General features: G+C 34.4%; 1 protein-coding gene across 12 annotated transcripts in view; it reads left to right on the top strand.

The window, feature by feature from the left end:
* The window catches only part of LOC136030302 (zinc finger protein rotund-like), a 257,373-nt gene that overhangs the window by 227,789 nt on the left and 14,978 nt on the right, over positions 1-14,606 (top strand). Inside the window, exon 1 of one of the 12 annotated variants that reach the window (XM_065709188.1) lies at positions 1,591-1,981. The exons of the other annotated variants lie outside the window; for them this stretch is intronic. Coding sequence (XP_065565260.1) covers positions 1,775-1,981 — 207 coding nt within the window. The 5' untranslated portion in view covers positions 1,591-1,774. Of the gene's footprint in view, positions 1-1,590; positions 1,982-14,606 lie in introns of those variants that run through there. 12 annotated transcript variants of the gene reach the window in all.

The raw sequence follows: 14,606 nt of genomic DNA, 5'->3' as shown, positions 1-14,606 counted from the left end.
ACTTTTTCCATAGAAAGATTCTCCCATGTAACCCCCTCCTCCCAACAGAAAAAAATCCCCCTGATAACTTATGTATGCTTCCCAATAACCAATGCTATATGTAAATAATGGGCGAAGTTCATAAATTGCCTCCCTTCCCCCGGGGACTGTGGGAGATTAAGTCTTCCTCAAAGACATAGTTATTAGATTTTTCGGCTGTTGAACAAAATGGCTATCTCAAAATTTTGATCGGGTCCAATTTTCTCCAATTTTTTGGTCACTTAAAAGTGCACTAGAACCTTTAATTTCCGTTTTAATGAGCCCTCTCACGATATTCTAGGACCACTGGATCGATGCGATCACCCCTGGAAATAAAAAAAAAAAAAAAAACAAATAAACACGCATCCGTGGTCTCTATTCTGGCAAAAAAAAAAAAAAAAAAATACAAAATCCGTATTTTGCAGATAGGAGCTTGAAACCTCCTCAGTATGATTTTCTGATACGCTGAATCTGATGGTGTCATTTTCACCTTCTAATCAGACAGATCCTTACATTGTACTGGCTTCTAATTAATTTGAATCTAGCGGTTAAAGAGGGAGGAGGGGTGGGTATGTTGGGCCACACAAACGGAACGGGGGCTGGCTTATCTACAATTGCTTTTGGTCCTTAGAAAGTCCGTCTAGAAATTTCAGTTTCTAACTGAATGAGCCCCCTGCCAAGTTTTTACGACCATATATTTATTATATGTGAAGCAGTTGTTAAAAAGAAAATATATATGAGCCACAAATCAATCTTTACCAAGTCTACCCTTTTCGTCGACTCTGATTTATCCACTTCTCCTTTCAGGAATTTCGCTCTCTCTGAATATATATATATATATATATATATATATATATATATATATATATATATATATATATATATATATATATATATATATATATATCGTACATGCCTGGCTAACCTTCTAATAACCCACCGATAGCGGCCGGTTCCATTTCACGAAAATGTATTGGGGACAAGGATTTTTTTTTAAGATTCTTCAATGAAGATATAAAAAGGTATTTTTCAAAACTTGATGGAAGGGGTAACTAACCCTCCCATTTTCCTATTTAGCGCTGCCGACCAATAACAATATTTTGAATACTAATGTATTAAATAAATTAAGCATTGAAAACATAAGATTCAAAAATAGTATTGGAAGTCAGTAAATAAAATAGTAACAGGATTTGTACAATGGAATTTAAGAATAAATTAAATGAAATCAAGTAATTGCTTTTCTGGAAGCGCTTAGCCCTACAATTCTTTTATGTGTTGCTACATAACATTTAAACTTGTTCTGTATCACCACGGCATTGTTGTACGGTTTGCTTATGATGTAGTAAATTGTTCACATTACAATGAACAACTATTTTAATCCCCCATTCCAACGTTGCACCATTTTACTTGGTTTTTGGTGAGAAGTCTTTCAAGCATGTACTCCCATTGTTATATTCTTTCTTAAATCCTGTATTTTCTCTTCGACCATCAATTCTTTTTTTTTACAACCCCTATGACGTATCTTGGTAGCGACCCTGTATTATTGGCTGTCATCTCACTGAGTCCAAGCCAAGGCGGGGCTAAGGGGGTTGTCATTTTTTTGCTGCCCAAAATACCTGAAACTTCAAGCAGTTCAGTTTCAGAAATTGATACCTTAAGTTGAGAAAGCAGACTTTAGTGTTCGTGGAATAAACTCCCTGCTGTGTCCCTTTTGTCACGGTTGATTTAATCCCAGCGTGGACAGTTGAATAGACAAATGGTCGGGATGATGTCCATTGACCATCAAGTCAATCGTCCGGTGCCGATGTACCCAGGTTATACAAAGAGTTATGGACTTTATCAATCACCACAGTTAACTATTGAACGGGTCGAAATGCAAATGAATGAGTTACCAAGGTCGTGCGAGCTGGATTACCATTATAGGCGGGAATCTTCTAGCACAGAGAGCGCTGAAACAAAAAAGGTTCATTTTTACTTCTATTTTTTCGTACCGAATAGTCACAATTTAGGCTCGCATGCTTGGATGCCACTTTTCATGCCACGGTAAAGGCTTTTATTTATTCAATATTTTGGAATTGTGAATTTTCGGGAAAATATTGTCTTAAAATGCAGTGTTTTAAGTTTAAAATTTACTAAGGACTAACAGTAAAATTCAAAGAAAGGAGGATGCAAGTTCTAAGCGAAGGAAATATTTTTTGTAAGTAAGGATTAGCCTGCAAAGTCTCGCTATTTTATTATTGTTAGGTTTTTTTGTTTTTTTTTTGCAGGCAGCTTCACAGTGTTCGACTCTGTCGATAAGAAACTGTAAAGCCATATGCGAAAATTAGGAGTAGCGAACCATGTAAAGCAGCACATTAATACAATGTGATATTTAAAGAATAAATAGTATTAGTCCAATTTGGGTTAATTCGACGAAATAGATAAATTGTGTGAAAACTTCTGAAAATTATGAAGGAAACCTATTGATTAATATATAAGCCTATGATGTGAAGCATCTTTTATTATCATTATTTTTTTTAACGAAAAACAGTGACACAAAATAGATGGCTTTCGTTTTTCTTAAAATTAGTCTTAAACTTTCTTTTCTTTTGCATGAACTTTCTGTTGTCATCAATAGTCTGATTCTTGATTTGTTTTGTCAATGAAACAAAATGAATAACCTCTACAGCAAATTTATTTATATATTTCTCGTTTAATTCGTTTTCTTTTAGAGTTATTGTTATTTCGCAATAGATCTTAAGCTAGATGAAGGTATTTTAGGGAATTTCATATTATAACTATATTTATTTATACAAACACTAAGCTTCAATTATGGATTAGCAATACAAAACTGTAAAATACAACTTTGAATATTATTGTCAGTTCAATTTCTAACCAATTCTTGGCTGTTTGTTCTTTTCCAGGCCCGTTCCTCTTTTATCTATGGTGCAGCTAGGGAGGTTTATGGGTCAAGACCTGGCAAGCTGGTAGAAAATGAAGGGGTAATTTGGAATAAAACACAGAAACAGGCAAATATAAATAATTTTTAACTCTTGATGCGGGAATCTTAAGATATCTGAAATATTAAGATTATGCAGGCCCAGGAAGAAGTTCCCCCCTGTCCCCCCAGAAGTTCCGCGCCTGGTTATGATCTATCCGTCTAAGGTATAAGCATAGTATATTTAAATGTACACTTTTTAATTAGATAAATGGTTCATAGGGATTTTCTAGATAATCAGACCCCCCTCCCCACACACAGAAACGGAAGTCTAGTTGTGTGCTTACCTGTTAATTCTTTGTCCTAATATTTCGTGCGCTCAGTTGAAAAAAAAATCTTACCCATAGTCTACAATTATACTTTCTAGTGTTCAATTGTACTTCGAGATTTGAGAGGGACTTAAATCCGGAAGTTGCAGTCATTAAAAATAAAGTAATTACTAACTGTAACAAACATTAAAAAGGGAAGACAAAAAATAGAAATCCTCCTCCTTATGTCATCGACGTCTATCATTAGACCAAATTGTAGCAACAGTCATAGCATATTAATTTTTTCTCCCACAGCTTCTATTAGAACTCCTCTATATATTTCTACGTGGGAACCTCATTAAATTTGATAGATTGGAAATATGAATGGAATTGCTCATCATTAATTGTGTGTATTCCTAAATCTGGAGACTTTTAAAGAGGAATTTAAGGTAAATTACAGCGTTGAATCTATAATAGCCTAACGAAGTTTACAGCACGTGTATTGTAAACACTTTTTATTGCTTAGCACCCAAGGGTTTCAGATGTACCTCCTAAGCCCCAAGGTTTGGGGCCTAGGGGACTGATTTCCAGTGAAAGAGCTTGGCAATTTATTACTTTTAATAGTGTATTTAGTTTTGGTAAAGGAGATGCCAAAATTTGGAAAATTACAGTTTAAAATGTATATTTTGTGAATCTCGTGACTAACGCCTTTTTTCTCCCTTCCTACAGAGATTTTGAAAGAGTAAATGAAAATTGTAATAACCAAGACAATTTTTCAATGATAAACATACGAATATAATAACTGCTCAGAGTTAACATCTCAAAAGAGATCCATTCATTTGCATAATTATGGGTTAAAGTCTGTGAATCTTTTGCTCTTGTCACATATGTTAATTTTGTTACTGCAAAATGTTTAAAAGAGAAAGTGAAAAGCATAACAGAAAACAACGTTTTCATTAAAAATAACGCAAACTTGAATAAACCCTGTCAAAACTGTGTGCTTTAGACCACTAGTGTCAATTGGAGGGAGAACCCCCCTCCCATGTTGTTTTAATTGAAAAGTTTCTTTTTTTGTATTTTCTCTGAAAAGGGCTTTTTTGGTATTTTTTTCTGAGAAAATAACCAGACAAAAAAAATTATCCCCCCCTAAAATTTGATATAGTACGTTTTGCCCCCTAGCTTTTGTGGATCGTCGTAACTGGTTAAGAGCCCTACCTGCCGACAAGCTATACGAGCAATTACAATTTTATATACCTGCTATCAGGTTGTAATTAGCTTTGTGAATCCGACAATGTCCTACTACATCTAACACTGCTCCTGGTATTACCTTCATGAGACCAATTTGATCTCTGGTCTGTGTCCATACTCCACTCTCTTAAGGCCCTTTGCTTAAACCCTTGTAAATCAAGACTTTGTACCCTCATTTATGTTCTTTACCTGTTTTTTTTAATGAATTAGAAAGGGAAGTTAATTCCTCCAAGAAATTTGTGTCCATTCATTTCTGTCCTCGTATTTGCAGAGGTGTATTTACTTCATAGGAGGCAGATGGGGCTAGCTATGATTGGGAGATAAATGCTTCAATTCCTAAAGATCAAAGGCTACTTTGCATATAACTTTGTACGCTATATACCAATTTGAAAATGTATAATCCAGCTATACTTTGTAATTTTTACCGATTTTTAGCCTCCTTAACCTTTTTTTCATTATAATGTTAAAGAGTGAAATCGAGCCATATTTTTGTGTGGGGTAGTTCTGATGGCTGGGAGATGATTCTTATGGCTTAGAATGTAGTTATGATCACCAAAATTTTTGAATTTTCTTCGGGAGTCTCTCAGTCTTTTTTAGGTGAAGGGTAGGTAGTTCCCGAACCACATCTCGTGTTCGCAGTTATGGTTGTGCACTTTCATATAAGTCTGTAATAACTCAAATCAAGCTTTTAAGTTAAAGCCTTAGCAGGCCCTTCAGTTTATATGAATTATCTTTCTATTCTAATGGGAAGAAAGTGCTAATACAGCAAAATGTCCCTAAAATCGTATTTTGGGAGAGTCTTAACAATTCCGAACTATTTGGCTTGCTTGAAATTTTTCTCATACTAATTTAACCCTTTTTGGGTCAAAATTATTGTTTTCTCTCACAGTGATGATATGGCACTTGTGTTGTGATTGAATCTTTTTCAATAATTAAACTAACTTTAAACTGCCTCTGCCAATTCCAACAGAGATCCCTTTTGTAGCTTGAGCACTCTGGGTATGCATCATTTTATTTTTGAATGTAAGTTTGAATTTTTTACGGGGGGGGGGTCTTTTAAAGTTATTTTTTCTGAAATAATTATTATCAAAGGAGTGCGAAAGTCGGCATGCATTACTGCGGTTTTTCATAGAGTGTCTTGTGTTAAAACTGTCTCTTCCCAGTTATATTTAGAAACGACAATACAAACAGACATCCAGTTTCTCATCATTCTTGCATCAAAACATTTGTAATGTGATATTCTGTATTCCGTTCCAACCCTTAGAGTATCATAGATGTCTGACCCCATATTAACTTTTAGGGGCAATGAGCATATCGCAGGTGTTGCGATCTTCTTTTTATGATTGTTTTCGATAAAAAAAGATTCAAAATAAATATGCAATATTTATGTGTATTTTCATATATATGCTATATGCTACATTTATGCATTTACTTTTTTGGGGGAAGTTTCAAGGAAAATAATTTCAGGAGACAATGAGGCATTTCAGGAGATATTTCTTTATAAATTTGGCTTTTGGGCCACCAACATTCTAATCATGTCTTCTATCTTACCTTCTTCTTCTATTTTTTATTATTATTTGCATAGCATAATTCTAAGTTTCAAGTGACACAAGTCGTTTTTTTTTGAGGAATTAGATCCTCTGTTAACTCCTCTGTTTTCTTAAATCTAATAGCCGTATTTCAACAAGCCATAACTTTTGGGAGTAGATGTTTAGTAGATCTATCTGCCTCGTCCACTTAAACTGTGTCTTGTTTTGTTAGTCGTTTGAGGAGTTTCCAAAATGGCGTTTGCTTCAAATAGATTCAAGAAAAAATGATCTGTATTATTTTTCAAAAATGACTAATGATGGTTTAAAAACTAGTGTCTGAACTTCTGAAAAACAAAAATCTAGCAGCAAGTTAAACAATTTTTTTTATCAGAACCATCACTTGAGGCTGTGTTAAAAAATAAATAAATAAATAAAATAAATAAGAATAGCGTGAGAGAAACCAGGCAAAATGTTATTTCAGAAACCTCAATTGTAGATAATTTCGGTTGTAGTAGTTCATAATTCTCAAATCGAGATTCAAAGGTCATCTGCTGAAGCTCAGGACGATAAATCGACAGGTTTACTTGTTTTTCCTGTCTCTTTTTTGGTTCTCAAGAAAAGTACATGAACATGTCTAATTTTTTCAAAATGAAACCTTGGTGCAAAAAAATAAAGGTGGTAGTATCTCTTATTTTTTTGGATGGTCTGAATATGACTTTAGAAACAAATAAAACTATGTTAGAAACAGTTATTTTAAAAACTAAAATAAAGAGCAACATCAAAACTGAAAATAAACTGAGACGATCCTTTTCCGTATGAGCTGACGCTCCCTAACCTCTTGCTCTTTAAGCTAGATTTTATGTTTTTGTTCTCAATTCTTCAGGAATGAATTCTCCAACACAAGACCGGTGTGAAAAGGCTAAAAAAATTTTACTACAGCCCTTGATAATTAACGCCCTAATTTATTTACATTTTAAAATTTAAACACCAAAATTTTAGTTCTGATGTCTTGAAAGGTAATCAGTCAATAAAACATCTTTAATTGCCAACTAGTGATATTTTACACTGCTAAATGCTTTTTGGAAAGTACCAGTCAAACTTTAGAGACAAAAGTGAGGGTTGAGGGGGCGTTAGGCCACTTAATGCATTGATATTCTTTTTCATTTTATGTTTTGGTTTCACCCTTTACGTTCATTTGAAAACTTTTTTGTTTAATCAGGAATAATATCATTTGATTCTTTGACATTTTTAAGATCTAAAAAACATGTAGAATTGAGATCCCTCGTCTACGCTTCGGTCAACAAAATAGTGTTTTGTGAGCGGTATAACATTAACAAATTTATATCTAGCCTCAGGCCTGTATACAGGAACTTATTTTGGAGAGTGTAAATTTTTAGGAGGGGGAGATAAATTCGAAAAGTGCAACCATAGATGAATTGCAGCAATAGTAAGAATATTTATTTATTACCTGTATACATCAAAAGATAAGGAGTATAGTAAAACCTTACTAAAACAAGAAAAAAAGTGTAGGACTACATGCAAAAGAAAAAAACACACGAAACGCTTGTAAATAAACGGATCAAACGGTGATAATCCGACAAGCCCCAATAGGCTGTTTTAAACAGTCCATAGTGCTATTCAGTGGGTTTTTTGAATAACATTTGGCAAATTAAACATTTACTTAAAAGCAAACAGTCTTCCAAGCAATAGAAACAAAAAGAAATTAATTTGAGCAGGAATATAGGGACCAAGAAAGATTATTGATTTCCACACACTTATCAAACTCAAGCTGCTTTTCCAAAAAAGAAAACAATCGACACCATGTGAAATTTCCCACTATTTCAAGATATGGTGAAGGGTTTTCAATTTACTATGTATCGCTGATGTAGTATACTGATTGGGCTGTTGTCGTTAAGAACATTTTTGCTATTGAATTCTATTGAGTACTTTTGTATTGCCTGTAGTGCTAATAGTGTTAAGTTTCTGTTAAGCACCTATGTCAAAGCAACGAAAGTGAAGTGCCCACAGAAACCCCAAGTTTGGCGTTTTACGAATTTGAAGCTCACAAGGGTAGAATTTAGCGTTTTTTGGGTTCTACCACTCGCTTTTGAAAAGCGGGATAAGAAAAAGAGCGTATTCAGAGGTTTTTTAAAAGGTAAAGGGTATGCTTCGCATTCTTAGAAAGAAAAGATCCTTGTACATTAGCCTACATGCCTTGGCCCAGAAGCTTGCACGTGTGCGTTTTCAAATTCGTTTTTCTATGACATATTCAGTGTTTCATAAACATCAGAAAACCCATAAAATATGATAGAAATTCTTTTTTTTATAGATGTCGGGACTTTCGAGTTTGTGTGGTGAAAGTTAAGTTAGGTTATTATATAAATCTTTCACAAAAGCAATAGTTTTTCAGGATTTTTTGTACGCCCTGAAATTTAGTGTAGCCCTCATTGTATGCAAGCACTTTTTAATTATTCAGGTTCAACCTGAACTAGAAACTACGCGACGGTGAACTTCTGTCTTGCGAAATGAATTTTTTTCGTGTGCTCCACTAATTTTGCCCACAAATCCAGAATCGTCTATGGATCCGTATTACGTAGTACTTAGATTGAGACCCAATTCCCTTAGGATCTTCACACGCAATTCTCTTCATGCCTGGGCAATACACTTTGAAGTTACCTATTCATTTGGAAAAGACGGGCTTGCGATTTATACTTTGACTCCCTCACAGATGTCTCTTACATCTGGATACCTTACAAGATATATTTTTTTTTCTCTTTTTTTTTTTTACTCTTGGCAAAAGCTATAAGCTTACTGTTTTTGCTCGTCATTTGGAAACGCTATTACCTTATTAATGCTTTCTGCATAAATGCCAAAAATGCCTAAAGCGTGTCTGTCCCATCGCCAAATTTGAGCATGCTTTTTTCTATTTTTTTTTATCGTTGTTGACAAAAAGTCGATCTTCAGAAGTTAAGCATCGTTTCATGGAAAAAAATGTCATTACGTTTTTACCATAACGAATACAGTCATAATTATTAATTAATCACATACTAGCGTTAACTTTTGCCAAGACACTCTTTTGACAAATTGTAAGTTCTAGCAGGTTAAATACATCAGAAAAAAACATAAAACAAAAACGTTTAGAAAGACGTTTAGAAAAAACAACCGTTTGAGCCTTAAAGATACGGCTTCTCCCTCCCCAGTAACCTGGAAGATTGGACGTGAAAACATAGTACAAGTATGATTGATTATGTTGTGACAATACAAAATTATTTGCCTAGGTTAGGTCCCCCTCCCTTCCTCATATCAACTTCAGTGTTAGAACATTACTTTTCTCCCTTACAGACTATGGAGTCTTTGTGTTTACTTTCCCTCAGGACTTTGTGTTTATTGTCTGACTTGGCTTTTTGTTTGTGAATCTGTCATATTCGATCCAAGTGGTTGTATGGTAATGCCATATCGACTGTCCAAAATAAAAACGTATTACCTAAAAAAAGGTGGGTTTATAGCCATGCCATAGCTACATGATAGTCACACCTTTCGATAACAAAAAAAAAGAAACCAAGATTTATGAATGATCCGTGTTCTTCGTTGATCATAAAACACGCTTGTGCAAAAGCGGAAAATTAAGATAGCGACAACTTGGTTTGAAAAGCTTTTATCAGTACTAATTTGTCCCAAAGTATTTTTCACGAATATTATTTCTCTGTATCCTTTATCAGGCCGAGCCGACAGATATGGCCACTGCTATTTCTAACTTCCATCTTTCCCAATTAAGAAAAAACCGCAAATCTTCTCTTATTGGCAACTCGAAATTATGTGCTACGTACGTTAATGACGCCGAAATTGTGCGTAACGTTGTTGGTACAGACAAGTGTGACTATTTTGATTCTCGGTAACAAGCTGAATGCATTTTGTTATTGGTCCTGAGGAATTGATGGTATCTCGATCTTTAAAGATTTAAACTATTTACTCAAAACTTGTTTATCGCAGAACGCTTTGATTTTGTGTGGCCGACCCGTGTCGCAGAAAACGAATAATTGCTAAGAGTCTGGGTAATTTTGGGATTTTTTAAAAGTCCATAAGGTGAGAGGTTAAATTACTAAGGACATCAAAATAAAGAGCGATGTGGGCACAATGTATTATTTAGTTATTTTTTGCTTTGTTTAGACAAGGGCACTTCGTATCGAAGGAGTTTTCGTAGAAGCTTCGAAAAGGACTGATTCGATCGGAAAATTAAAGGGGCTAGTAACTTTTTAATAGTCGAAAATGATCGAGGGGTGTCAACTAACCCCCCTTCCACGCCCGTCCTTTCTCCAAGTATATCCAATCAAAATTTTGAGGTAACCATTTTGTTCAACGTAATTTAAAGATCTGGATATTGTATTTGAGGATGACGACCCCCTCCCCCCATAACCCTCAGGGCGAGGGTTGTAAGTTGTGCCCTGGGGGCGTATAAGTTATATATAGAAAGGATGATCGTATAAACTTCGGAGGGGGCTTGTTGGATTCGTAATCAGAGCTTCTATTACCCTTTTTAAGACCCAGAGTGATCGGGGGGTGGATACCTCCCACACCTCGTATATTCTCGAATTTATCTGATCAGAAATTTTTATATGGCCATTTGTTGTCGTAGAAACTTCGAAAACAGTTCATTCGATTGAAAATTGAAAGGGCCATTGTCTTTTTAATAGTCAAAAGTGGGTGGACGACAACAAACCTCCCTCCCATGCCCACCATTTCCCCAAACACATCTAATCAAAATTTTGAAATAGCCATTTTGTTCAACGTAATTGAAAGGTCCAGGAATTATGTGTTTGCGGATGACCACCCCCCCCATAGCCCTCAGGGAAGGGATTTTAAGTTATGCCCTGGGGGCTAGTAACTTTATACTGATGGTATTAAACTTCGAAGGGGGCTCATTGGATTGGTAATCAGAAGTTCTAGTTCCCTTTTTAAGATTCAGAGTGATCAGAGGGTGGATAACCTCATCCACACCTCGGGTTTTCTCGAATTGCATCTGATAGAAATTTCGAGATGGCCATTTGTTGTCGTAGAAACTTCAAAAACAGCTCATTCAACTGGAAATTAAAAGGCTCATTATGCTTTAAAACTAAATGTTGCTTTAAAATCAACCAAAAGGTATTGTGTTTATGGTTGCCGAGAAGACACCTCAGCAATATATCGAGAACGACCAGGGGTATTAAGTTGAAACTTTTGGGGATACTACTATTACTACTTCTGCTCTTACAGTTTAATTAAATAAAATGATTGGAAGTGTATTCAGGTTGTCAAAGAACATAGATAGAATATTTTTTAGAATGATATTAAGTTTTATTTTTCAGGTCAACTTCAGAAGCTATAAAATTAAATTAGGAACTATACTGTTTGTGTCAGGATTAAAAATTGTTGAAAAAGTATCTCCAACATACAAATAGCAACCCATACTAGATTCTTACAGAAAAAAGTGAAAAGATGACTATCTTAATAAAAGACTATGTTGGACTATGTTAAGACTATGAAAAAGACTATGTTAGTAAAAAACAGACATCAATTAAAAAAAAAAAACTTTTTCCACAGGTCAAATTTTTCAAAGAAAAATAAAGAGCTGCATTTAGCCAAGAATGGGCAAAAATTAAGTCAAACAATCTTCCGAGTATAAAACTACCACAAACTACTGTCAATATATAAACGAAACTCAAAACGAACAGAAATTACAATAAATAGCCTAGTCAAACTCAAAACGAGCGAAAATTGGCATGAATAGGGCTGATAACCCCCATCCCTTCTCAATATCAGAACACAATTTGCGCTTTACTGAAAACAAAATACTTTTGAAGTGTTTTCACCTTTCTTACTTTCATAAATAAAAACTATCAAAACCTTAAGGAACAAATGTCAGTATATGTCAATTAAACTGACAATCCACCGTCATTTGATTGTTTTTTTTTTGTTTTTTTTTTTTTTTTTGGTAAAGTGCAAATTGTGTTCTGCCCTACTCATGTTAATTTTTGCTCGTTTTGAGTTTGCTTTGGCTATTTATTGTAATGTCTGTTCTCTTTTAGTTTTGTTAATTGATTGATAGTGACTTGTGTTAGTTTTACGCTCGGAAGATTATTTTACTTTAATTTTCCCATTCTTGGCTTAATGGAGCTCTTTACTTTTCTTTTAAAAACTTATCTTGTGGAAAAAGTTTTTTAAACTAATATCTGTAAAAGACAGCTGAACCCCCTTAAGGTGTTTGATGCCATATGATTTTAGTTTTTTTATGCTTTTTCACCCACGTTTCTTTTCTTCTTCTTTTTTTTTATATTTGGCACCCGCTACTACTAAAAATTGAATAATTGCATACGGAAGTATTCTCATTTAAAATTTTATGCCTGATTTTGACTAATGTTTTTTAAAGATATGGCTCTGTAAGTCTATCTAATTTAAATGTTCAAATTTCATTTCCATTTTCCCTGGTGCTTTAAATTTGCCATCTTACATTAAAAGTTGGAGAGGGTATGCGCGTTAACGTAATTACTTTCAAGTGGGTTGTAACTGTTAGCTATGATAGTAGTAAAGATTTTTGACAGAAGCCTCATAATATAACAGTAAAAATGGAAATGTGACATTCCCACAAGAGGCAATTGATAAAAAAAATTATTCTGATCCCCTAACTTGTAGAATGTGGTCAAATCCTATGGAATACAAACGAGTGCCGTCAATTGAAGAAAATCGAAACCTCTACAATACACAATGTCCGGAAACCTACACAGGAATTTTTTTCGGGGGAGGGGATTTAAAAAATGCCAAAGTCATGAACAATTTGAAAAATATAACTAGTGATGGGTTAAATCGTAATATTCCTGATGTTGCAATTGGGTGGACCCGAAACTCACCTTCTCGTATTTCTCGTATAAAGACCATTAACAATCAGGCTCGGTATGAATTCCCACGTAGTTATTTTTATTGACATATATATCACGGCATTATCAACATCATTTTAACTTTTTATTTTCGAATTTCTTTTGTGTTCTCGATATAATCAAAATAAGAGAACTAGTTTTTTTATTACATGAAAGGAAAGAGTGACGGACGTTGAGTCTTGAACCGAACAGAAATCCTAAATTTGATGGGTGTAGCGTCTCCAGAATTCCGTCACTTTTTACCTCCTCTTTGACCAAAATTTAAATTTTACTTTATTAAATCAATTCTTATTATTTAACTTGTATTTTAACTGTGTCTCTGGAATGGATCATTCTCTATTAAGATTATTTGCTTTACTTGCTGGGTTTTCAGTAGTCTAAGGCTGAAAACGGCATCTATGCAGTTTATGTCTAACTCCGAACTAAACACTAAAATATTTTTTTTTGTATATATTTAATCCCATCCACAAAACGTCCATTTATTGGATTTCTAGAGTTACTTCCATTTTAATTGTATTCCAGACATCTTGGTGTTTAGCCTAGGGCTATATCCTGGCTTTAGGGGTGAGAGGCTAGGATGTAATTAAACTGGAAGTGCCTCTCAAAATTCAATAAAGAAATTTTCTGAATGGGGTGAAGGGAGTTACCAAGTTTTTTATTCAGGAGAGGACATAAAATGCATTTTTAAGCTAAAAAATATCGTAAGATATAGTCACCTAGTTCGGAGGGGCCGCGAAATATATATATATATGGGAAAAATTGTTTTTATCTCATGACTAGACGGGGGTAGGATAACCCCCGTCTATAACCTCCTAAGTACGTGCCTGAGTGTCCTATCCTATTTGCTAAATCCTTACTAATAATTTTTATGCATCAACATGAGAATTGATTCTAGGGGAGGATTTTTTCGGTGGGGATGGGGGCGGGCAGTGTGTTTTAGATATGGATTACTACAACATGGAATTCTCCAGATAAAGCATAAATCGCAAGTATTTTGTAATACAAATGTATTCTATTGTAAATGCTTTTTTTTGGAGCTACACAACTTAATTTATTTCTGAAATTTGATGATAAATGTCATTTGAATTTAGGCAAAACAATTACGAGTTTTATTAAAGCTGAAATCAGTGTTGAGCGTTAGATGTGAAGGCCAGACATTTTTTTTAGTACCCGTTTTTATTGTGTTACGTGTCACATGGTTCCTTAGGCTGATTTTTTTTTATCTTTTCAAGATGCTGATTTTTCAGTTGCTTAAATTAAACACTTGCGGGAAAATACCCGGGGATTTTTGTGAATTATGAGCATTGATATTCTGCTTTTTAAAAAAAAAAAATAAATGGCCAATTCTTTATCATTTTGATAATCCTATTCTACAAGTTTTTTGTCTCTCACATTGTAATCATGTTGGGAAACAATATTTAATAAGAATACTGTTTTAACCTTTGTTTGAATATTTTTAAACATTAGAAGTGACAGAACCCGCCTCCCTCCCCTCAGAAATACGGCAAATTGAAATATTTGTGATTGCTGATTATAGAACATGGTTATCAAAATTCTTTGGTTATATCTATCACACTCGGAACTGGTCATACCTCTCCCGAAACGAATTCCTGGCTGTTCCCCCCCGGTACATATAGCATTCTATAAAATCTTTCGCTTATATCACTTTCACTGTGGT

The sequence above is a fragment of the Artemia franciscana genome, chromosome 8, assembly GCF_032884065.1.
Source record: "Artemia franciscana chromosome 8, ASM3288406v1, whole genome shotgun sequence".
Lineage (NCBI taxonomy): Eukaryota > Metazoa > Arthropoda > Branchiopoda > Anostraca > Artemiidae > Artemia > Artemia franciscana.
This window is presented reverse-complemented; position numbering and strand designations above follow the sequence as displayed.